General features: G+C 40.1%; 1 protein-coding gene across 11 annotated transcripts in view; it reads left to right on the top strand.

The window, feature by feature from the left end:
* The window catches only part of SPOCD1 (SPOC domain containing 1), an 858,027-nt gene that overhangs the window by 56,224 nt on the left and 776,468 nt on the right, over window positions 1-25,335 (top strand). For 8 of the 11 annotated variants that reach the window (XM_078680658.1, XM_078680660.1, XM_078680663.1 and 5 more), the window contains 2 exons: window positions 5,612-5,665; window positions 8,655-8,786. In XM_078680658.1, coding sequence (XP_078536784.1) covers window positions 5,612-5,665; window positions 8,655-8,786 — 186 coding nt within the window. The remainder of the gene's footprint in view (window positions 1-5,611; window positions 5,666-8,654; window positions 8,787-25,335) is intronic. The other 3 variants (XM_078680665.1, XM_078680661.1, XM_078680656.1) reach the window with 1 other exon arrangement.

The raw sequence follows: 25,335 nt of genomic DNA, 5'->3' as shown, positions 1-25,335 counted from the left end.
GCTGGATTTCCAGTGCATGGTGATCTCCCTTTTAGCTAAAATCAGGCCCAAATCAAAGAAATTGCTAGTGACCCTTGTTCGGGAGGTGTGAGGGAACCACAGTAACAAGCAGGTGCCCATATCCACCGCTATCTGCCGGTCCGTGACAGCATTCAGGCAAGCCAGCACCGCTCCCCAGTAACCAGTTAACCCACCACAGGACCAAAACATATGTGCGAAATCAGCCCCGGCCGTCCCACATCGCGGACAGAGCAATGATGCGCCCGCAAGATATTGTGAAATCTTAACAGGCGTCAAGTACGCGCGGTGCAGCGTAAAGAACTGGACCAACTGAAACCTGGCATTTCTACTGCCCTTCGAGGCGCGGCGCACCAACTGCGGCCATGTTGTCTCGGGGATCGGTCGCCCAATATCACGTTCCCATTTGGTTCGTAGTCCATCCATGGGTAGTAGGGTTTCGGTCGAGAGCCTCCGATAGAGGCAAGTGATGGCCTTGAACGTACCAGCCGCCCGACCCACTGTGGTTTTAATATCGAATTAGGAGCATGGGCGGCAGGATTTACGTAAGAACTATGAATACCATAATGCAACATGCTGACATGGCCCAAGGCGGGGCAATGAACTTGTTTAAAACTTACCTGCTTGGCTGCCTCTCCATGTTTGCCAGTTTCCATGATGAAGAGCGAGAGACGTTCGAAACGCATAGGATTTTGATGGCTGAATGAGCTCATGTTCACAAAGGTGTCTGTATTGTGCTGCCTGGTGGAATAAATTGTGATAGACACATCGTGGAGGGCCTCCACAGTGGGTGCTTTCTTTTCATGTTGAATATATATATATATATATATATATATATATATCACTTCTTTCTTGGATATATAATTATATATATATATAGATACCAGACGCTCACTTCCATCAAAATGAGCCCGACACACCAGGAAAATTCAAAACTCAAAACTGGATTTATTTCAGAGAGTCTTAACAGCGCGTAGTTGCAGGTATTTAGAAACGCTGTGGCAGACGCGTTTCAGCATAGGCTTTCTTCAGTGCCTCGTTTCTATTGCCAGTTCTCACACCACAGGCTTTGCATCTTTTAGGAATGGTTCCTTAGCCACTCCCACGGCGAGATTGTTATCAGGTGCGCTGCATGTGTTCTCGCGCTGGCCTGGGTCCCGTTGCATTCTGGTAAACGTAGTGCAATGTGGTAACCCATACAGTGAGGGGTATTACCAAACACCAAGTGGCATTATCACAGCTTCTTTTACCTTCCGTTTCGGATCCCAGGAGAACAGTTTTAGCTTGAAGCCAGTTGTTTTCCCCAGTAGAAAATCTACATCACTCTCTCCCCAAGTAAACGACGACGCACAGTGGCTGTATCTCCGCTTGGGGGGGTGACACGCTGTACCTTCTAAGTACTCAGTCCACAGATTTGCTGGTTTGATGTGTCACTCCAGACCGAGAGGGGGTGTCGGCGACCAAGAATCCAGCTACTTGGTCTAAACATAGATACCAGACGCTCACTTCCTTCAAAATGAGCCCGACACATCAGGAAAATTCAAAACTGGATTTATTTCAGAGAGTCTTAACAGCGTGTAGTTGCAGGTATTTAGAAACGCTGTGGCAGACGCGTTTCAGCATAGGCTTTCTTCAGTGCCTCGTTTCTATTGCCAGTTCTCACACCACAGGCTTTGCATCTTTTAGGAATGGTTCCTTAGCCACTCCCACGGCGAGATTGTTATCAGGTGCGCTGCATGTGTACTCGCGCTGGCCTGGGTCCCGTTGCATTCTGGTAAACGTAGTGCAATGTGGTAACCCATACAGTGAGGGGTATTACCAAACACCAAGTGGCATTATCACAGCTTCTTTTACCTTCCGTTTCGGATCCCAGGAGAACAGTTTTAGCTTGAAGCCAGTTGTTTTCCCCAGTAGAAAATCTACATCACTCTCTCCCCAAGTAAACGATGACGCACAGTGGCTGTATCTCCTCTTGGGGGGGTGACACGCTGTACCTTCTAAGTACTCAGTCCACAGATTTGCTGGTTTGATGTGTCACTCCAGACCGAGAGGGGGTGTCGGCGACCAAGAATCCAGCTACTTGGTCTAAACATAGATACCAGACGCTCACTTCCATCAAAATGAGCCCGACACACCAGGAAAATTCAAAACTGGATTTATTTCAGAGAGTCTTAACATATATAATTATATATCCAAGAAAGAAGTGACTCAAACAGATAGATTCATCAAAGAACAAAAATATATTTCCACTCCAACGTTTCAGCTTCCGCCTTCCTCAGGTAGTTTCAAGTTGGTAAGCTCAGTAGCTGTAAAAATATGTCTGAGGTTGGCTTATTATTCGGCGAGCCTTCAGGAAGTTGGCTGTTGTGAAGGATCCCATCTGCTGTTCTGGGAGGTTTCTTGCTAATGAACTGAAGTTATTTTTTTATTAGCTACTCTGAAGAGAACATTACAATATACTGCACACGCACTATACATACATGCACTTGACAAGCATACAAAATGTCAGTGCAAGGTCTGTAGTTCACCTGAGAGGGGCTAGTAGACTTCTTCTCCGTGACACAGAGAAAAAGGTCTGGTAAAGAAACTGAGTCATAGAAATTTGGTATGCTGCCATGTCTTTAAACGATTCACCAAGGACATGAACAGAAGTCTTATATCTATTATAAGGGCACACTTTGTGTACCCCTCCAACTCACAGAAGAGGTTCTCTTTTGCAGTATTTTACACAGAACAGATTCTCAGCCTTGCATTATCATGGACAGGCCTAAGCATGTGCACACACACCGCATATAGCTCAATGCCAGGCCAAAAATGTACAAGTAGGAAAGCAGCTTCACATACAGTTGGGTACTGAGGGGCAGAAACGCACACCTGTTTCCTATGCAGGGTGCTTTTCTGTCCCACAACATGGTATCTGGCACCATCACTCGTAGGTGGCTCCAGTGACCCATCCCTGAAGGGTAAGTGGTACGTTCTGGTCTCAGCCTTTACTATACACAATTGTGAATCCATTCCTACCACATAGCCTTTGCTTTGTTCTTTGCCTTGCTTAAGCTCAGCTACAAGTTTACTGCAACATGGTTGGTGCACAATCTCAAAACCTTATGCATGACGCATTCTACAGACTACATCAAACGCACCCACTCTACCAGCACTATACCAAAAATGATGTACCTTCTAACTTGACCTTTCAGAAGCACTTTTGGCTTCGTAAGGGGTAACAAGCTGAGATCCTGTTCCAGCATGTCACACTCTCGGTGTAGGTTTGGTTATAGATGTTCACCTGGCACTGTAGGTTGGTCCATTAGTAGTGTAAATATTTTATGGGAACCTCTCCAAGCTGCCAGCTAGGTGTCCATCATGCATTTCAGCTTATTTCTAAGATGGGTCATTTAGATCCTGGGGAAGGGCCCATCTGCCCACCAGGGTGATTGGAGTCCATATCATATACTACCCTGGCGGAGGACGTCCCACCCCATGTAGAGATCCACCCATCTTTCTAATGGGAATGTCTGTGTTGGGAGTGGAATCAACACTGTGGTGACTCTATTCACAGTACTGAATGTTCCCCCAGAAGGCCCCTTGTTTAAAGCACCTTCTCAGTTAACTTTTTCATATTGTGGAAACAAACTTCCACAAAGGAATTTGTTTCATCATGATAAAAAATAAAAGCCCCGTACATGCAGGAACCTTCATCCCTGTGCATAGTGGCCATTCTGCATTTTCCCTACATTGTCACAGGGATCAGAATTACGAGTTGTATGATAATCACACACTGCTAAAATTTATGAGGAGAAAAGGCCATGAAAAAAAGGCAAAAGATGCAGAATTTATTGGGTTAAGTTCCAATTCTGTATGTTATTCTTCATTTCCTACTTGCTAAATTGGGGGTATTAACCACATTTGATAAATGCCACGCCTTGGTATAATGAGGTTTACTACTATTTACTACACCCTATTGTGCACTACTCCCGATCTGGGCCTAAATAAAGTAGGGGAACCACAAATCTGGCTGGACAGAGAACTTCCAAAATCTAAATGAGGCCCTAAGTCCCTAAATTAACCAGATGAATCCTTCAGCCTGTCCTTAGCTTCTCATCTACTTAAGTGGACAGCTCTCAATGATATGTATCTACAGGCGTGCCACTGGTGCTGAGAAGTAGAAATGCATGAACTTGGCTTTCGGTACATTAGTATCACAATTAACTTTGAAGGGGCTTATGTAGCATGGATGCGCCTGCCGGTTGTGGTCCAAGGGATGAGGCATATGGATGACCATGGCTTGTGAAAAACATACATACTCATATATTTAAACGCCCTTGATGTTGGCTTCACAATTTTCTGGTTAGTCCTACAGTTTCGTAGCCAACAATTGAGATATATTTATACAGATTTACATTATACATTATTAGTGTACTGTGGGTTTTTCAATGAATTGATCTTGTCCAATGGCGTTTGGTCCAGGCTTTGCATCTATAGTTTGCTTACTGGTATTAGGCACAGATTTCATGTAAGGTAGTTCTTTTCGTGCTCCCTTTTGACTGTTCAGATCTGCCATTTGTTAGTACTCTATAGATTTGCATCATTAGTCCAAACTGATGTTTTCGCCACTTTACCAAGTACAAAGATATGTTGGTTGCTTTCAACTTAAACACTTTGACATGAATTGTCTCCTTTTGTGGCCATCTACAGGTGGCTAGACCCAGCAGGTGAGATTGGGAGATCATTCAAAAGGAAGAAAGCAAAGCCTGACAGTGGTGACTGTGGCCACAATGGTGAATGTGCAATTATGCATTAAAGGGACACAGGGCCTTATTGAGTGGGGAATCAGGACCTGATACAGACAAATGGACCAGATCCCTATGCAGTGAAAGATGAAAGAGAGAGAGAGAGAGAGAGAGAGAGAGAGAGAGAGAGAGAGAGAGAGAGAGAGAGATGAGGCAGTGTTGGGCGTCTGGGAGCGAAGGGAGTGACGAGGAGGGGGTGGGGAGGGTGACGAGGAAGTGAAGGGGTCAAATGGAGAGGAGAAAGAGAGAGTTTGGTTGTTTATGGGAGAGAACCTAGCCACATTGAGTAACTAGGAAATAGGAGAAAATGAGAGGTAGAGAGAGCTAGAGACCAAAGCTTGAGAGTGAGAGTGTGGGATCATGGGGTACTGATATCAGCTTACCGGAGATACTACCCATGGTTCAGAGGCATAGCTACCATGGGGTCAACAGGTGCGGTGACACGGAGCGGGGAGCCCCAGAGAGACCCATTGAACCCTGATAATAGCTGCATTTTCCTATCACAATAGCATTCAAAGGGGGCATTTTCCTTGCTTGCACCAGTGCCCATCGCATCCTTGGTAGTCTACTACTAGGGTCTGACAGAAAGACAATTGCTTAGAATATGTGGAAAGCACAAGTTCACGGTACTGTATCCGTTGCCCGGATTATTTTGGCAAAAAGGTAGCAGCATAAAGATTTTTAGTCCTGCTCATGGACATTTACTAACAACCCTAAGTTGGACCTTACTTAGTATGGTGAATATTTTTAAAAGTACAATACGTGATGTAATGGTAACATGACTATTTTCTTTCTATTCTAAGGAAGAAGAAGTGCCATTTATTCGTCCACAAAATGGTGTTAAAATTATTTATTACGTACGTTCTTTATTTTTTCTTTATACCTTCTGTTCATTAAACTTCTTCCATTCTACAGTTTAATTCTTTAACAGTTACGTTTCTTTTCCATTTTTTTTAACTTTGCTTTCTAGGTGTGCATCTATCTACTGTATTAGTGCCAACGATATTTGTATGTCTTTTATTCATTTTGAATTCCATTCTGAGTTTGGTAGAATTTAACCTGGCATTTTTCCTTCCCCCCTTAAGACACCGGTACCAGCAACATCAGTAACTCCAGGGGCTGGGACGAAAATACTCCTGATTACTTGATCTTACTGGAATAGCATCCGGAAACTGCCGTTCATGCATGTTTTCCGCGGTGTTTCTCCAGGAGACCTCGGATGTCCCGATCGAACACTTCCGTTTATGAATTCCTATGTAGCCGGTAACTCATAGTTTTCGTATACAAGGAGGAAAACTAGCCTCTCCTCTGACTTGATGACCCAAACTACACAAGGCCTGGAATGTTTTTTTGTTACACTAAGTTAACCAGATTCCCTTTGTGGCCCCTACATTTTTATTTCATTCTTCCATTATTCAGATATGATGACAGTAAAATGCTCCTCGTCTTGCATACATTTGTGATCAAATGATCCCTGACCTGCAGTTAAAGTGCCATTAATGCTCTATTTTCTTCCATTGGCCCACTAATGTAATCCATACATACTACCAATAATCATTCTCCTGCACAGTCTAGTACTATCAGGGTCCCACTGAAACAGAAAATCGTTCCGAGCACTAAAATATTAGTGGCCCATATTAGCGAATCAGATATCTAAACAAGTGGCCCACATTTGCAAATCAGGTCAGTTTTGAACTTGTAAAGACAAGCTGTGGAAATATTTTGTAAGGCATTGGAGCCCGCATGCATTTTTTTCTTGCTGAAGGCAACATTTGTAGTAATATTGCGGACATAAACAGTAAAATCAGCCCACCAGACCATGACCAGGCCCACCTACGGCAAAAAAGTGACCCACGCACTGTCCTCAGATCAGTCTTCCGAACATTGTCAGATTGCCCACTAGGCTGGTCTGACCCTGTGTACTATGAACAATTAAAGAGAAAAAGAAGGAACCCCGAGCATTTTGAAAATTGATCACAAATATCAAATACAATTTCCGTTCAAAATTAATTCTAGATTTAGAAGCACCATCACCAAAGAGTCATAATAAGAATAATAAAAAACGATAAGGAAAAGAAACAAAAGAAGAATAAAAGGGAAAAGGAAAGAAGCAATAATGACCAAAAATCACCCTTACGTGCAGCCAAAAAACCATGCACCTAAATTCATAAGTTCCGACGTCAAATTTTTTCTTCTTTTGTTTCCTTTCCTTATCGTTTTTTATTATTCTTATTATGACTCTTTGGTGATGGTGCTTCTAAATCTAGACTTGGCTACCGTACATAGGGGGATTATAATTGGGTATATATTTGTTGTTACAGCCCTGAGGAAGTCATTGGGTTACGTCCCTTGACGAAACACGTGTTGGCGTTTGGCTGTTGTGCACATTGTCAACATTGCACTTTTGTATCCACAAATCTTCATGAACACCTATGGAATAAGAAAATAAAAAAAGGACTTATCACTATAAATGTGTAGATATGGACAATTAATTTTGAACGGACATTGTATTTGATATTTGTGATCAATTTTCAAAATGCTCGGGGTTCCTTCTTTTTCTCTTTAATTATAATAGCAATTATTGTGTAATTGTTATTGACTGACAGCGTTAGGTGGTAGCTGTCTATGGTCCCCCTGGATGCAATCCAAAAATAGTTCAGCTCCACTAATTGCTGCATGGGCTATGCGCTGGGTATACCTCACCATCTGTTTCTATAAAGTGCTACTATGAACAATAACCCTGTCAGGTATTATATCAAGGGCCAGTGTCCAAGTGTCCTAGCAGTATGAAATTATGGAGGCCGCAAGCACATGCCAGCTACTCCAGCCTTGCCCCATATAGTGACAAGTTTAAAGGGCTGCTGTGGCGATTACACGTGGCCCTAAATTCACCCCCACCATTCACCCCTGTTTGCGGGCAACTATTCTGGACCTTTTTCTACACGCAGACTCTTCCTGCTTTCTTCACAAAACGGAGTGGTATCTCCCACTAATATACTCCTCCAGCTGACTGATAACTGGGCCCTTAGCGTGCTCTTTTAGTCGCATACATACTACACTTTTTATTCTCTGCAGATTACTATGAATGAATAACGAGAGTTGCATATGAAAGTTTGAGGATTTTTATTTAATATGTATGTAATGTATTTCAAATATGCTTATCTCTTTCCTATCTTTTATTAGGAATTGTAGGCTTTTTGTTTTTATATACAATGAATTTCTGTATAGTGAAATGATCATACCCATTTTAGTTCAGTTTTCTTCACACAGACAGTTATGGTAAGTTTAAAGCCAAACACAATTATGGTGCTCAACACTTGAACTTTCGTTTGTGTACTAATATGTGTGCCTTATTGCAGTTGCAGTGCTAAGCAACAATGCTCCACGTGCATCTTTGTTAATAATCATAACTCGCAAACTGCTGGGAAACCCATAATTACAGGTCTGTCACAGTTATGGTCAAGAATATCATGCCAACACATTAGGCTCCAATTACCCTGCTAATTTGGCATGGATTTCCAAAGATGTCCAGGTACCAAAGGAGTCTAGTTTGGTTTATTCTTTCAAGTGCCCCAGACATATTCAGATTAGCATCCCTTATGATATGTATCTACATAACAGCAGGGAGACGTAGCAGGGCATCATTTTTAAGCAGCAATATGTCAGATGGTGCTGTGGAAGCAAAGTGAATTTGGGAACCTCATAGCATATACCAGCACTCCATGCCCCAGTGCTAATTCACCAAATATTTCTTAATAGGAGATACCATGTTTGTCAAATTGCTTTTTTTGTTTTAAAAATGTGTTTTCTGTTCTAAGTTCCTCTTTCCTTCTTATCCCTATTTAGAAAGTAATTGACTCCACTTACAGGCTTCTTGGAACGCAAGGTTCCCCGGGCACTCAAGGCCTTTGTAGGCTACAGGAATTGGAGAATGAAGATGAGGCAGAGGACCCAGAAATTATTCGTGTGGTGATAGAGGTAGGTTTGGTGTTTTCTTCCTCAGTGATCTGTGCCGGAACCCAAGATATCCTACAGTTAGTTTGAAATAGTAAACTGTGAACTCGTTTCCTTCCTCTCATATTATAAAGACTAACTGCACCCACAATTCCTTTTATTTCTCATATCAAATCTTTTATTTGAAGCCCACATCAGCTTTGATTTGATACTTGAATGCCACTTTTGAGGTCTCATATTGTCCACAGTGTCATACTTCTTCTACTTTCCTAGTAGGAACTGTATGTTTGTTGGACAACGTAAACATTGATATGGTGCCAGACTGATTCTATGCACCCCCTAGGGACATGTTTTCTAGCCCACAGTGCAACCATAAGTACGCCTGAACCTAGGAAGGCAACAAATGGAGTGTGCAGCCTCGGGACAATACAATCCTGACTCCCCAAGGAATCGTGGTAACAGATCTAGAACTCTTTCACTCAGTCACTCTTGCATACCCAAAGCGATATGCAAGACGTACACAACAGGGCATTTCAATATATATTGAAGCATTGAGATTCTTGTATAAAATGTATATGCTGCAGTGATTAATAGAAAGAAACAAATGAGAGTTATTAGCATCTCAAGAGCAGTGCAAAGGATTAACAATCTCACCATTGAGATTCTTGTATAAAATGTATATGCTGCAGTGATTAATAGAAAGAAACAAATGAGAGTTATTAGCATCTCAAGAACAGTGCAAAGGATTAACAATCCCACCATTGTGCCAAAGTAGTGTATATATGCTGAAATATAAGTACTGTGTATAGTGTACTCCTATGCGCTCCCTAACCTAATTTCCTAGAGCAGGCTATCTGCTAAAATACCCTACTGGATGATCGCACTTCCCATTACCTGTGGGCAAGTGTCTTCAGGGACCCATCTTGGTCACAACTTGGACATCCCTACTCGCAGAGGGAAACAGGAACAGCTGAGCTGGAATTCCAACAAGCAGTGACCTTGCAGTGACAGCAGAGTGCTCCTCTGATCTGAGCACAGAAGTGCTCATGTATATATAATAAACAGATTCATGCTGCCATGCCGAGACCTCATCCAGGCTGTCATTATTTATCCTCTTATGCTAGCTATGTCGCCTACAGGATGATCAACAAACAACAAATAACAATATTTGCACAGTGAACGTTATCACTTTTACTAAATGTTCAAGGTGTCGTGATAATGTGCCGATGAAGTTGAAATGCAATCAAATGTGTTTTTTAGAATCATATCCTACATAGTCATACAAGCAAATGTGTGTCAAAGTCAACATGTAGAATAGAAGGCAACTTAAGAAATGAGTGCATGTAAAATCGCAGTGTTTCTCCCTGGGCCTAACCCAGCCAATTGACAACGAATTCTCTCCTAGAGTTGCCCTTTTTTTCTTCTCAAGTCTTGAATCCATATTGAATGTCGGTACGAGGGACATGAGAATGCTTGGGAAGGAATTACCATTTGCGCTAGGATTCCTGCTTCCTTACTGTCCATTAATTAATTTTTAAAGATGGAATTGGATGCAACATGTCAGACCCAGAATTGCAGCGCTCTGTCCTAAAGTTCCCCAATATTTTTTGAAACAGTATTTCTGTATTTATTCCTAAATGCTTTCCATTGTTTGTCCCAAAGTGTTTTCATATTTTTGTCCCTCATACATGTCTTACCATTGCATATAAATTGTGTTACAATTGATCGTGAACTACACATAAGCCCAAGCCACATGTAAACTGTAAAACAGTTAAATAACATATTTTTTTCACTTCAAATTGAAAACAAGCAGATCGTTGTTTTCTTGCCTTACTGGAATAAATCAGAACTTTTAGCATTTAAAAGTGGAAATCAAATTGGGGAATTGATGTGAGAGTCCAAACAAGAACCAGAGCTGAGCCTTTTTTTAAATCAATGTTTAGGGCACTTCTTGCTTAAGTCTTCGTGCATTTTTTTCTACAAAAGCCATCCATGCCAAATTTGTGCTCTTTTTGAAATATGTTGGGGATTCTCAAGATACCCAGGGTTTGGGGGTTCTAAAATGGGCAGCAGAGAAAATAGCCACAATGTAACAAAAAGTGTTTTGCTCACCACAGTTTTTGCATTTTTTATGTGGAAGTTTATTTTGTTTATTTTGATGGTTTTAGCGACTTGGGACCAGATGTACAACCTACCAAATTTTGACTCGCAAATTGCATCACATTTGCGACTCGCAAATTGGGATGTACAACAGTGTCTCAGACACTGTTTGCGATTCTTAATGGGGACGCAAATTGCATGCCTCATTAATGAGGCATGCGCAATTTGCGACCCAATTAGGAATGGCTAGCGCTCACAGGGATGATGGCCTGCTGGGGTCAGCAGACCACCATGTCTGTGACTGCTTTTAATAAAGTAGTCTTTTTTTAAATGCAGTCCGTTTTCCTTAAATGACTGCATTTAAAAAAAGAAAAATTTAACTTTTCAGTTTCATTTTTTAAGGGCAGGCAGGGTCGTACATCTCCTCCGGGCAGTTCATGGTGGAATCAGTTGTGAAAACCATACCGTAATTCCGAAAACTTTACATTTCTGAAAAGTGTATACAATTCCAAATTAAGCTAGAGGTTATTTGTGTAGATCATTAAGGGTTTTCCCAAAGAAGCTAGTAGTTGAAATAAAAGATAATGAAAATATGTAGGCATAAATAAAAATAGGTGACATGGTGTTCATCTGTACTTTTTTGCCCTCACAGCCTGCAACAAGAATAGATGAAAACTGTGACTATGTGAACTCAGTATGATCCTCTCATGGTTCCTGTTTGGTCCCTTCTTCTCTTAGGTATTCGGCCTAGGCACACAAGAGGGGTACTCTTTTTATCAGGAGAAGTGTAGAAACATTGGGTGGTAGGAATTTTGTGGATCCATGTACGTTCTTGAACTTTCCAGAAATGTGAGGAACATTCATGGCTTTAGCCAAAGCTTGAAGTTTGCAGGGCATTTTGGGTAAGAAAATATAGTGCAATACACCCAAGTCACACTACCCTGAACTCTGCTAGGCGTCTACTATTCAGAAATGTATGGGTTTGGAAAGCTTCTGTAAGTGGCTACTGAACCCAGGCCCAAATACACTCATCAGTCCCTACACTAAGTCACCATTGACTACATTTGGGTGTAGTGTCAAATCTTTCCTCTTCCCAAGGAAAAGCAAACAACAGAAATGCCAGAATAATTCTAATTTAGGGAAGTGTCAGAATGATTAAAACATTTTTTTTTTTAAATGTTAAATATGTTACAGATACAAAAACAAATTTAAAATGAATTTTTGACTATAGAACAAAAAATTGGGAATTTAAGGTTGTACAGAGAGAATACTCTGTAAAAACATGGATGGGGTGCTATCCATCGTTCCGTGAAGTGCATGGACTGTAATGCACTTGTAATACAGCAGACAGAACCTGTAACATGTTTTGATGAGAACGGAGATAGCAAGCAGTCCTCAAGCGTGATCAATATGTACTTATGTACTGGAATGAGTAAAGGCACAGTGGCTCAAACCAAATTTAGAAAGAAAAACACTCTTTTGTTACTTATTTGTTTGACAACTGTTAGAAAGATTTTCTAAATTAGATGGAATAATTTTAGAGGCAGCATAGCTACTGAAGTTATGGGTCAATTTCTATTCAATTAAATTTTTATTTATTATGGTTTGGAATTCCGAAGAATTCCACATAAAAATACATCTTAAAACACATTACATTCCCCCCCAAAAATGCCAATCTTAATTCATCTTGTCATTTCATCTAAAACACAGATGATCAAATCAGTAGCAGCCGTTCTTGAGGTTTTCCAGTGCCAGAAGGGGTGAACCATGAGTAAACAGATTGCCATACATGAATTCTAACAGACTTATACGGGCTTATAATCTAATACTATCATAAAGCATTCAGAATTAAAACTTATTGTAAAGGCCAGAGATCTACAATTCGCTATACAGTACTAGATAATGAACGAAATAACCATGTAATAAAAGATAATTTGTCTATTCACTAAACTGTACTGTATAACCAGCAGCTTAATGACAGTGCAACGTAATTCAATACTACAGACTCAGCTTTTTTTGCATGAAGTACACAATAGTTTAGCAGCAAAACAAGGATTTAGTAAGGTGCTTGAGATCCTAGGATAAGTCACTAGAAGCAGAAACAGTTTATAATAGTGCACATGCTCGATTTCAAACCTAGTAAATCGTCCTTAAACACCGAAGAGTCAAGAAAGTGCAAGTGCTAAATGCTTACATATTAAAAAGAAAAGAAATCGTGAAGTACACGATAGTTTAGCAGCAAAACAAAATTTAGTAAAGTGCTTGAGATCCTAGAGATGAGTAACTAGCAGCAGAAAATGTTTATAAAAGTGCACATGCTTGATTGTAAACATAGTAAATCGGCCATAAAGACCGGAAGATCAAGAAAGTGCTCAGTGCATACATATTAGGAAGATCCAGACAACATTAATAAATATTTAAAAATTGTTTAAGAAGGCTAAAAAATTTAAAACACATGAGTTCAGATGGGGGACAGCAGACAATTTCGGGCCTCATCTGCTGTGGTGATATTATACTTTAAAAAACAATTCCTTAGATAACTACGACGTGTTGATTGTAATGCGGGACAAACAAATAAAACATGATTCAGTTCTTGTATACAGGAATTACATAAATGACAATACCTTTCGTGTCTAAGAACACCCTCCCAAGCTCCTGTTACAATTCTTAGGGGGAGTAAATTCAATCTCAGTAGCAGAATCACCCTGCGCACTACATGTTTAAGATTCCATAAATTATAAGGTACGGGTTTTTTGACAATACTGCTCCCCACAATACAATCAATGTTTCTATTCTCTGAACACATTTTAGTATGTCTTTCACTAGAAACCCCGTAGATTGTTTTCTTAATTATAGTTTTCAAAGCCCTTTTGCAAAGAACCACCACCCCATCCTTACCTAAACCAAACATTGTTAATGCTTTTAAATTATTCCTAAAAATAGCACTTTTTTCTTTATATTTACAAACATTTCTCTGTACAGTGCTACCCTTAGTAGGTTCTCAGGGCTATTTAACAATGCATTGCACCATCTTAAGCACAAGCCCATTGATAGCACATATGTGGAAAGAAGACCAAATTCGAGCCTAAGCGCTGCAATTGGTGCCGCCCGGTTCAATTTGCATATTTGGCGCCAGATTCGCCCTTCCACTTTCTCAAATTTGTCCCACTCTTGTGCATCTATTGTTTCACTGGCGTAGCTCAGGGTTGGTGGAATCTTTATTTTATAGACCGATATAATTTATGAGAAATGTCTTTTCCCACAGTGTGTGTACAGACGGTTAATTGCAAAGGCTTGTGAAATTGCTTTGCCTTTGCAATGGTCAATATGTCTAATAGCTGAACACCTATTTGTAAATATTTTTCCTAAATATGGATACAATTTTACTACTTCCAATTTCTCTTTTCCCAAGAACCAATTCACATTTTTCCTGACTTTACATCCTTGATAACTAAAAATCATGACTTTACTCTTTAAAATATGTATTTTTAGATAATACTCTTCTGTGTACCTAATTAGCTCAGCAAGTTGTCTTTGCCGTCCAATTGGGGTTCAATGAATGTTTGAATCCATGCACAGCCATTTAAAGTCACATACTAACGAGTCATCCAACTGCTCCACTTCATTCTTAAAGGAAAGCAAGTTGGAAAACACAGGCCTGGCTGAGATGGGCTCGGAGGACAGCAGTTATGACCTCCCTGCCTCTTTTCTTGCAGAATGCAAATTCTGCATCAGCAATATGGTTGACTCTTTTTTCTCTGTTGCAGGAAGGTGGCAAATAGAGTGCCGCCTCTGCATCCTAGCAACGTCTCACACAATAGGTCAAGTATAGGCTCTACTTCCACAGCAGTAAGACTATCAATAATGGACCACTGAAAGAAAACGAAGGACATCAGTGTTCCTGTTATAGGGTGACGATACATTTTATGTTCCCAACTGAAGGAGTTGGATAGCCACCTTCTCATACTGCGTGAATGTTTTATGACTCACAACATGTGACTTAAGTACCTGGTCATTTGTATCCACTCTGGTCAGGTACTTGTAGTCAAGTATATAGTTGGTCTTGTGCACTTCTGCAAATTGACCCCCAAACTAATGACTGGAGAAGTACTTTCAATGTGAATTTTAGTGAGCACGTATACTTGCTTCCTATCAGAGAATTTCAAAACCATCAGTTTGATGCAATGATTTGCTCTACTCTGACATTTTGCCGTTACTCCAATGGTGCACCTTATGTTTGGTTTCGTCCATCTAGAAGCCTAAATCTTCTATGCAGTCCCACTAAGGCTTCAGTTTCTTTCTGTAGTCCTGGTAGCCAGCTTGGCTAATGTAGCAATTGTCAGAGAAGCTCTTATCAATCAAGGAAGTCTTCTTCCACTTCCTACCTGACTAAACATCATCTATGGGGTGACCCCAGAAAGATGTTCTGACGTCTCTAGAGGGAGCGGAGTTTGGGAGTGGAGCCAGACCCAGAGCTGGAGCCAGGTTGAGCGTTTAAAGTGAGACGGTAGCTCATTTTCCCACTCCCCACTTCTCCTCAGCGGCGCATTCCCTCGGGTGGTACTGATCCAGAGGGCTATAGGAAATATGTCATAAGCTACGCTACCCAACTCCACTATATACACCATCAATCAATAAACACTCCTAAGGCCCATAAATCTAACATGACATATTATAACCAACTGAATCATGTGACCTAATTAACCTATTCACAAAATTATATACATTTATATACAACCATGGTAAATGAATTCATCACACTTTACAACCCTACAAGCTAATTAAGCCACTGTGGCGATAAGATCTAGCTATAAGTAACCCAAACCTATGAAATAACAAGACCAGCTTGTTTTCCAAAGTAAGATTTTTTATTAGCTACTCATTTGGAAAATGTATTAGAAATGTTATTAAAGCATTTTTATTTGAATCATTGGAAATGGTTATGACAATTTTATTATGAATCAAAATTATTATTGCAAATGAAAATTATCAGTTTGGCATTTTTCAAAACCTAAGTCCCTAACTAATGCTATCTATAATTAAGGATTAAGAATTAAAAGTTTTGAGGGTTCTTACGTATTCCAAGAAAAGTTCGTCCGCACGACACCCTCATCAAAGGTCTGCAAAGAGAAGCGTCACTCTTCCACGGGGCAAGAGTTTTTATACCTTTCTACGCTAAGCTAATCTAAAAAATTATATTTTTCTCTGCTGAAATCGGAGTCCCATTGGTCCAAAAGTGACAGGCGACGTGTCACCACAATTTTAGAATCACCTTTCCGTCACGTTCTTAGAGACCATTGTCTCTAGTTTTCGAACAACAAAGCTTCCTCCAGTTCGCAACAATTGCTACAAAGAAAGTTTTTGGCTTCCTCGGATACGTGGTTGTAACAAGCCTTTTTGCCGGTTCCTGGCCTTGGCCTTGTTCGATCAAGAGACCGTCAGCTCAGCACGACAATTTTACTTCAGGTCAGGAGGAAAACGCTGCCAACATGGACTCACTCTGGCTCCAAGCAGATTTTTGCAAGCACGGAAATTCACTAGGCCCAAGCCTTTTTTATTAACTATCATATAAACAAACACAAAAGAATAATTAATGCGAGTAATATAATTTGTTCTGTTGCCACCCTCCATTACTAATGATTAACCCATTAGTCTAAATTACCTAGCTAATAGCGTACAAATAAAGCAGCATTTTATATCTACCATTCTTCGTTTAATCCAGCAGAGTTCTTTATGCACCCATAAAGAATAGAATGACACCACATAGACAGGGAAGCAAAATAAGCACATGCCATTTATTCTAAACAGCTGCAGTTAATTTTTGACATGACAATAGACACGATTAATTTATTATTTTCACAAACAAGGAAATGCAACATAATGCACGATTATGAGCACACATGTTAGTTTCCCGTGTGTTCTTGTGTAGATGCAACTTAAAACTAGGTTGAATTAATACACACATAGCACCATTGTTAACCTTATTATTTTTATTTATGGAAGTGTGACTTCACGAGTTGAAATGAAAAACATTTCTGAATCTCGCTCCATCAACTCCCTCATCTGGTGATTAACCAATCAACACACCACACCCAAAAATGTGGTCAATTTTTTTTTCTCAAATGAAAATGGTTCAATTTCACTCTGTTAGTATTTTCTAAAGACTTGTTTCAGCAAAATCCTGGCAACTGTCATATTGAGCTCTACGTAACTCCTCAAGCTCGATTTCTCTCTCTTGTTCCTTTTTGATTTTGTAAATTCTTTTCTTTTCCCCCATGTGCTTCTTTCTCTTGTGTAACATGCAACTGATTTTTGTCAAAACTATCACAAAAATTATCACAAACAAAGGTGTTAGACTCTTGCCAAGAACTGAACCACCAATTTCTTGAAACCAGGTTTTAATAGCTTGGAATCTTTTTGAAAGACGTTCTGAAAAATCATCCTCTTCTAAGGGGACTATTTCTGAATGCATCTCTGTGATGTTTCTAATGTACATTTCAATATTCTTACTCTCATCTGGAATGTAGATACAGCAATGCTGTAGATGTAAAATGCCACAGACTCCTCCCTCTTTTGCTAGGAGTATGTCTAAAGCAAGGCGATTTTGCATCACCATCGATCTAACCGCAATGACCTCCACATCCACTAACTGGAAACCACCCGCTGTGTCAGTGGACAATCTGTCAACAATTGTGGATAATTTTCTGATTCTTCCTGCATTCAGGGTTATACCTACTAAAGGTATCACTGCCTCAAAGATGTCTCCCAAAATTTCTGAGAAACTTTCTCTCCTATACCTGTTTGCATGGCTACTGATTTCAAAAGAACCTTCTGCATTTCTATCAACATGAAAAATCTTCGGAAAAACAAGACCAACAAAACATGTCCCGTACCAATGGTCCGGGAGATTATAATAAGCTTTATCTCCACAGACAAAATAGATCCCAGGAAAAATTGGATCTTTGCCACCTTTGAATCCCCAACCCCCCATGATTTGGTAAGTATCCTCACAATTGCTAGCTCCTACAAAATAATTATCAAAAAGAGTATTGTCTCTTCTAATGCAAAGCTTGCCACTAATTGGTTTGTCTATGTGAATTGCAACATTGTCAAAAGATTTGCCATTAAGCTTAGCATCCTCCTTCTGCCAAAACTTTGACTTGGTCTGTTTGACCATCTCATTTCTTTTATAAATCGCCCTTCTCTCCTCAACAAGATTCAGGAAAGTCTTTTCCTCAGCTCTCAATTTGCAAGTTAGGTTATTTCTATAAGCGTACTCATAAGTGAGTTCATTAGTGACTAAAAAGAATTCCCTCATCTGTTTAGCTTTTTTATGTTTATTTAAAGCATTCTCTATTTTCAGGTTAGCAAAAATCTCGTCATAGTTGGAATAATAATACTCCAAACGACCAGTTTGGTAAAATAAGCTAGCTATCACATTGCAGGCTATGCCATAAGTAAGAGGAAGCATATTGTATGTCACTCCCTCAGAAACAGAAGCAGGCAACTTCACGCAGATATAGCAATCTTTGACACCCATGACCTTAACGTACTCTCCCAAAAGCCTTGAAAATGTATTGCTAGAAAAATCACCAACAGACCTGTCCTGATCAACATCTGGTCTGTGATCAATAACCTTGTTAGCTTTGTGTGTTGCACTATGTTTGTCTTGACTAACCGAAGCTTTGCTTGTCATATTGACCTTGTACCTCTCCTTATCGATCCCGAAAGGAAAGATGACAGCTAGAACTAACCAGAGCAGAATTAATATGAGCATACATATCAGAGTCATCTTACAGCATCTCTTGAAAATGGAACATTTTGAAGTTCCACGCGTCATAACAAAAGGCATTTTTTTTCAAAGAAACCTTATTTGCAAAGAGAGAAAACAAGAAATTTTTAAAATTTCAAAAATACCTAAACACCCCCCTTTTTAATTTTTTTTATTTTTTTATTTTTTTAAAACCCTCTAACAATCTTTCTTCGACCTTGCGTCACAAGTTATTCTCCAACTAAATACAATTTCTTCGACCTTGTGTCACCTAACACAATTTCTTCAGCCTTACGCCAAGAACAGAGACCTAAACTTAATCCTAAATTCTAACAGGTTAGTACTTCAATCGTTGTCACTATTGTCCTCAATTTCTTCCTGACTGCTACTGTTTATCTCAATTACAGGTGGGATTATAATATAAGCCCACTCAGGAGACTTGTATTTTTGATTTGGTCTCAAAACTCTTTTTGTCTTTCTAGAAATCACTTCTATTTTCTTTCCTTTCTCTGCTTTCCTTTCAGGATCCTCCTGACTCGTTATCTCATTCACCTGCTCCTTCGATCTTTTCACTAACCTGACCCTCAACCCTCTGTTTTCAGTTGGCCAGGTCTCTCCTTTTCTCAAGATTTTTCTTTTTGGCTCAGTCACATTAGATTCTGTTTTCCACAATCTTTTCTTCACTCTTTCCTTCTGACGCTCTTCATCACTCTCTCCAGAGTCACTGTCAGAAATTTCGATTCTTGACTCAGGATTTTCTCTAATCGGCAGTCTTACTCCGTTAGGAACAGCACTCTTTCTCCCATCACTGGTACTCGGTAATTCGTCCTCCTCCTCTTCTTCAATCACCTTTAACTTCCCAGTTCCGGACTTCTTGTTCCTGCTTTCAGAGCTTGTTTTCTGCTTTTCGATACTCTCCTGGTCTTGCTTCTGAACTTGATCAGACTCTTCTGTTATTTCTTTTTCTTTTCTTGTATCTTGATCAGGTTCCTTCACTTCACCTGTTTCCTTGTCTGCTTCTTCTGCTGATTCTTTGTCTAGCAGATTATCTTCATCTTCAGAATCTATTTCAATAATCGTCAAGTCTTTTCCAATCAAATCTCCATTCACAGATGGTTTTTCCAGATGTCGACCTCTCTGTCGATCTTCAGTATCTGGATTTCTTTCTACTTCCTCTTCAGAATCTGAATCATCTGTCGTATCACTTTCTTCATCAGAGTTTTCAGGTGTAGGTATTGGAATAGTGTGACTTGGATGTATCCACCTTTTCAAACCTCTACACTTCACTGCATTTGTTGTTACAAGGATCACCTGCCTCGGTTTCTGCCACCTCGGGACCTAGCAGTTCCTTCTTCGGTGAACTTTTGTTCTCACCCAATCTCCAGGTCTCAGATCTGTACTTTGTCTTTTGATTGTACTTCAGTTCCCACCTGATTAGACACAGAAGTCACTACGTCAGACATCCGTTTACAATATTCCAAAATCGCACTGTCATTAATGCTTAACAGTTTTCCTACTGGTACAAAAGCTTGTCTCATGACTCTGCCCATAAGGATTTCGTGAGGAATCAAACCTGTCTTTTTATCTGGTGTACTTCTTAAAGTCATCAGAACAAGTGGAAGAGCATCTGTCCACTTTACACCTGTATCAAGACACATTTTTCCAATTCTATTTTTGATAGTTCCATTAATCTGCTCAACTACTCCAGATGCCTCTGGTCTGTATGCACAATGTATTTTCTGCTCAATGTGTAATGCTTCACAGATCAATTCCATCAGTTTGTTATCAAAATGTCCCCCTCCATCACTCTCAATAGTGACTGGGCAACCGTACCTTGGTATTATTTCTCGCAGAAGCAACTTTGCCACTGTAGTTGAATCACAATGACGTGTGGGAAAAGCTTCTACCCATCTTGAAAACAAACATACAATCACCAAAACATATTTCAAACAGTTGTGTATGGGCATCTCAATGAAATCCATCTGTAATCAGGTAAAAGGACCACCCTCCCGACCTATGACTCCTGTTCCCACAACTGATTTCCTGTTTGGGTTCATTTGTTGGCAAGTCAAACACCTTTGGCAAAGCGACTCTGCAATCGTTCTAAACGTGGTATTGAACCAGGTCTCTTTGAAAAGCCTAATCATAGAATCTCTTCCAATATGACCAGGACCATGATACATTCTGGCCATGTCAGCAATCATGCAATTTGGTAAAACTATTCTGCCATCTTTGTAAGTCCAAACTCCATCCTCATCTCGTGGCCTACATTCTGCTTTCAACCATGTGTCTTTTTCTTCATCACCAGCTTCATTTTGCAAGTCCTTAATTTCCTCCCATGTCTCAACAACAGATGTTAGCATCAATGAATTTGAACCATATTCCTTGTTTTTCCCCCGATTGAGTGCATAATCATTTCTTGCACAAAACTTAGCAATTTCATCTGCGTAAGCATTGCCTTTGGTGATAAAATCCTCACCTTTTCAATGTGCTGCACATTTTACAACAGCAATTTCTTTTGGCAACTGTATGCCATCAATTAATCTCCTGATACATTCTGCATTTTTGATTGGTGAACCTGCTGACGTCATATAGCCTCTCTGAGACCAGAGCTGTCCATAATCATGCACAACTCCGTACCCATACTGGCTATCTGTAATTATGGTAACTCTCAAATCTTTTGCTATTTCACAAGCACGAATTAAAGCAATTAATTCAGCTACTTGTGCTGAACGAATTCCTTCAAGACATGAAGCTTTTTCAACATCTGCTACTGTGCAGACCGAGTATGCTGCTCTCAAAACACCTCCCTCTGATCTTAAACATGAACCATCCACAAAGAAAACGTGATCTGATTCAGGCAATGGGACATCTTTAATGTCCTGCCTTGGCTTGGTACAGTATTCCATGACATCCAAGCACTCATGCTCCACGTCATTTTCATCAATACTCTCAGTATCAGGCAACAGTGTTGAAGGATTTAAATTCACACACCTTGCGATTGACACATTATCTGATCCCAGAATAATTTTTTCATATTTTGTCAATCTGTTGTTTGTCAGGTGCTGCGTTTTACTCCTTGTAAGGAGAATTTCAACTGAGTGAGGTACATAGACTTTTACAGGAAATCCAATTATTATTCCCTCACTCTGCTCCAGGCTAACACTTGTTGCTGCAACTGCTTTTAAACAACCTGGTAAGGCCTTCCCAACTGGGTCAAGAACTGCTGAGAAGTAAGCAATAGGCTTTCTCATGTTACCATGTCTCTGAATTAACACAGACAAAGCACATCCTTCCCTTTCACTGCAATACAGTTCAAAACCCTTTTCGTAATCTGGCATGCCCAGAGCTGGAGCTTCACACAGGCTTCTTTTTAGTTTTTCAAAAGCTTCCAACTCAGATTCAGTAAGGGCAATTGGATCTTTTACATCTGATTTCGTCAACCTCTGCAGTGGTTTTGCAATTACTGAAAATCCACTAATCCATTGACGACAGTAACCAACCATTCCCAGGAACATCCTCACCTGTCTTTGTGTTTTTGGGGGTTGCATTCCTTGAATCATTTTGATTCTCTCGATTGTCACCTGTGACTTGGATGTATCCACCTTTTCAAACCTCTACACTTCACTGCATTTGTTGTTACAAGGATCACCTGCCTCGGTTTCTGCCACCTCGGGACCTAGCAGTTCCTTCTTCGGTGAACTTTTGTTCTCACCCAATCTCCAGGTCTCAGATCTGTACTTTGTCTTTTGATTGTACTTCAGTTCCCACCTGATTAGACACAGAAGTCACTACGTCAGACATCCGTTTACAATATTCCAAAATCGCACTGTCATTAATGCTTAACAGTTTTCCTACTGGTACAAAAGCTTGTCTCATGACTCTGCCCATAAGGATTTCGTGAGGAATCAAACCTGTCTTTTTATCTGGTGTACTTCTTAAAGTCATCAGAACAAGTGGAAGAGCATCTGTCCACTTTACACCTGTATCAAGACACATTTTTCCAATTCTATTTTTGATAGTTCCATTAATCTGCTCAACTACTCCAGATGCCTCTGGTCTGTATGCACAATGTATTTTCTGCTCAATGTGTAATGCTTCACAGATCAATTCCATCAGTTTGTTATCAAAATGTCCCCCTCCATCACTCTCAATAGTGACTGGGCAACCGTACCTTGGTATTATTTCTCGCAGAAGCAACTTTGCCACTGTAGTTGAATCACAATGACGTGTGGGAAAAGCTTCTACCCATCTTGAAAACAAACATACAATCACCAAAACATATTTCAAACAGTTGTGTATGGGCATCTCAATGAAATCCATCTGTAATCAGGTAAAAGGACCACCCTCCCGACCTATGACTCCTGTTCCCACAACTGATTTCCTGTTTGGGTTCATTTGTTGGCAAGTCAAACACCTTTGGCAAAGCGACTCTGCAATCGTTCTAAACGTGGTATTGAACCAGGTCTCTTTGAAAAGCCTAATCATAGAATCTCTTCCAATATGACCAGGACCATGATACATTCTGGCCATGTCAGCAATCATGCAATTTGGTAAAACTATTCTGCCATCTTTGTAAGTCCAAACTCCATCCTCATCTCGTGGCCTACATTCTGCTTTCAACCATGTGTCTTTTTCTTCATCACCAGCTTCATTTTGCAAGTCCTTAATTTCCTCCCATGTCTCAACAACAGATGTTAGCATCAATGAATTTGAACCATATTCCTTGTTTTTCCCCCGATTGAGTGCATAATCATTTCTTGCACAAAACTTAGCAATTTCATCTGCGTAAGCATTGCCTTTGGTGATAAAATCCTCACCTTTTCAATGTGCTGCACATTTTACAACAGCAATTTCTTTTGGCAACTGTATGCCATCAATTAATCTCCTGATACATTCTGCATTTTTGATTGGTGAACCTGCTGACGTCATATAGCCTCTCTGAGACCAGAGCTGTCCATAATCATGCACAACTCCGTACCCATACTGGCTATCTGTAATTATGGTAACTCTCAAATCTTTTGCTATTTCACAAGCACGAATTAAAGCAATTAATTCAGCTACTTGTGCTGAACGAATTCCTTCAAGACATGAAGCTTTTTCAACATCTGCTACTGTGCAGACCGAGTATGCTGCTCTCAAAACACCTCCCTCTGATCTTAAACATGAACCATCCACAAAGAAAACGTGATCTGATTCAGGCAATGGGACATCTTTAATGTCCTGCCTTGGCTTGGTACAGTATTCCATGACATCCAAGCACTCATGCTCCACGTCATTTTCATCAATACTCTCAGTATCAGGCAACAGTGTTGAAGGATTTAAATGCACACACCTTGCGATTGACACATTATCTGATCCCAGAATAATTTTTTCATATTTTGTCAATCTGTTGTTTGTCAGGTGCTGCGTTTTACTCCTTGTAAGGAGAATTTCAACTGAGTGAGGTACATAGACTTTTACAGGAAATCCCATTATTATTCCCTCACTCTGCTCCAGGCTAACACTTGTTGCTGCAACTGCTTTTAAACAACCTGGTAAGGCCTTCCCAACTGGGTCAAGAACTGCTGAGAAGTAAGCAATAGGCTTTCTCATGTTACCATGTCTCTGAATTAACACAGACAAAGCACATCCTTCCCTTTCACTGCAATACAGTTCAAAACCCTTTTCGTAATCTGGCATGCCCAGAGCTGGAGCTTCACACAGGCTTCTTTTTAGTTTTTCAAAAGCTTCCAACTCAGATTCAGTAAGGGCAATTGGATCTTTTACATCTGATTTCGTCAACCTCTGCAGTGGTTTTGCAATTACTGAAAATCCACTAATCCATTGACGACAGTAACCAACCATTCCCAGGAACATCCTCACCTGTCTTTGTGTTTTTGGGGGTTGCATTCCTTGAATCATTTTGATTCTCTCGATTGTCACCTGTCTCATTCCTTTTGCAATTCTATGACCAAGGTATTTTACTTCTTGTTTACAAAACTGCAACTTTGCAGGAGACACTTTATGTCCCTCATCTGCCAAATGATTCAAAAGTGTAATCGTGTCTGTCACACAATTATCTCTGGTTTTTGCTGCAATTAACAGATCGTCAATGTACTGCACTAATGTCGATCTGCCAGGTAGATTCAAATCCTCCAAAGATCTTTTCAACAACTCATTAAAGATAGAAGGACTCTCTGTATACCCTTGAGGAATTCTACACCATGCGAGGGTCCTACTCTGGAACCGGAAAGCAAAGATTTCGTGGCTCTCTGGATGCAATGGAACAGTAAAGAATGCATTGCAAAGATCAATGACAGTATACCATTCTGCATCATGCGGAATCTGGTAAAGAATAACAGCTGGATTTGGAACAACTGGGCAACAAGGCACCACAATTTGGTTAACTTTTCTCAAATCCTGAACTATTCTGTACGTTCCATTTGGCTTTTTGATCCCCATGATCGGTGAGTTACAAGGACTGCTCACAATTTCTTTTAAGACACCTTGCTTGATGAATTTATCAATCACAGGAATAACGCCCTCAATCGTTTCTGCCTTCATTTTATATTGAGGAATGTTTGGAAAATCTATTCCCTGCTTCACTGTGATTTTGACTGGATCGACATGTTTCATCAGACCCATCTCATTTCCAGTCAAATCCCAAATCTCAGATTTAACTGTCTTTTTCAATTCCTCTGGTAAATTTTCTTTATCAAA

Source organism: Lissotriton helveticus, chromosome 3_1 (assembly GCF_964261635.1).
Source record: "Lissotriton helveticus chromosome 3_1, aLisHel1.1, whole genome shotgun sequence".
Taxonomy (NCBI): Eukaryota; Metazoa; Chordata; class Amphibia; order Caudata; family Salamandridae; genus Lissotriton; species Lissotriton helveticus.
This window is presented reverse-complemented; position numbering and strand designations above follow the sequence as displayed.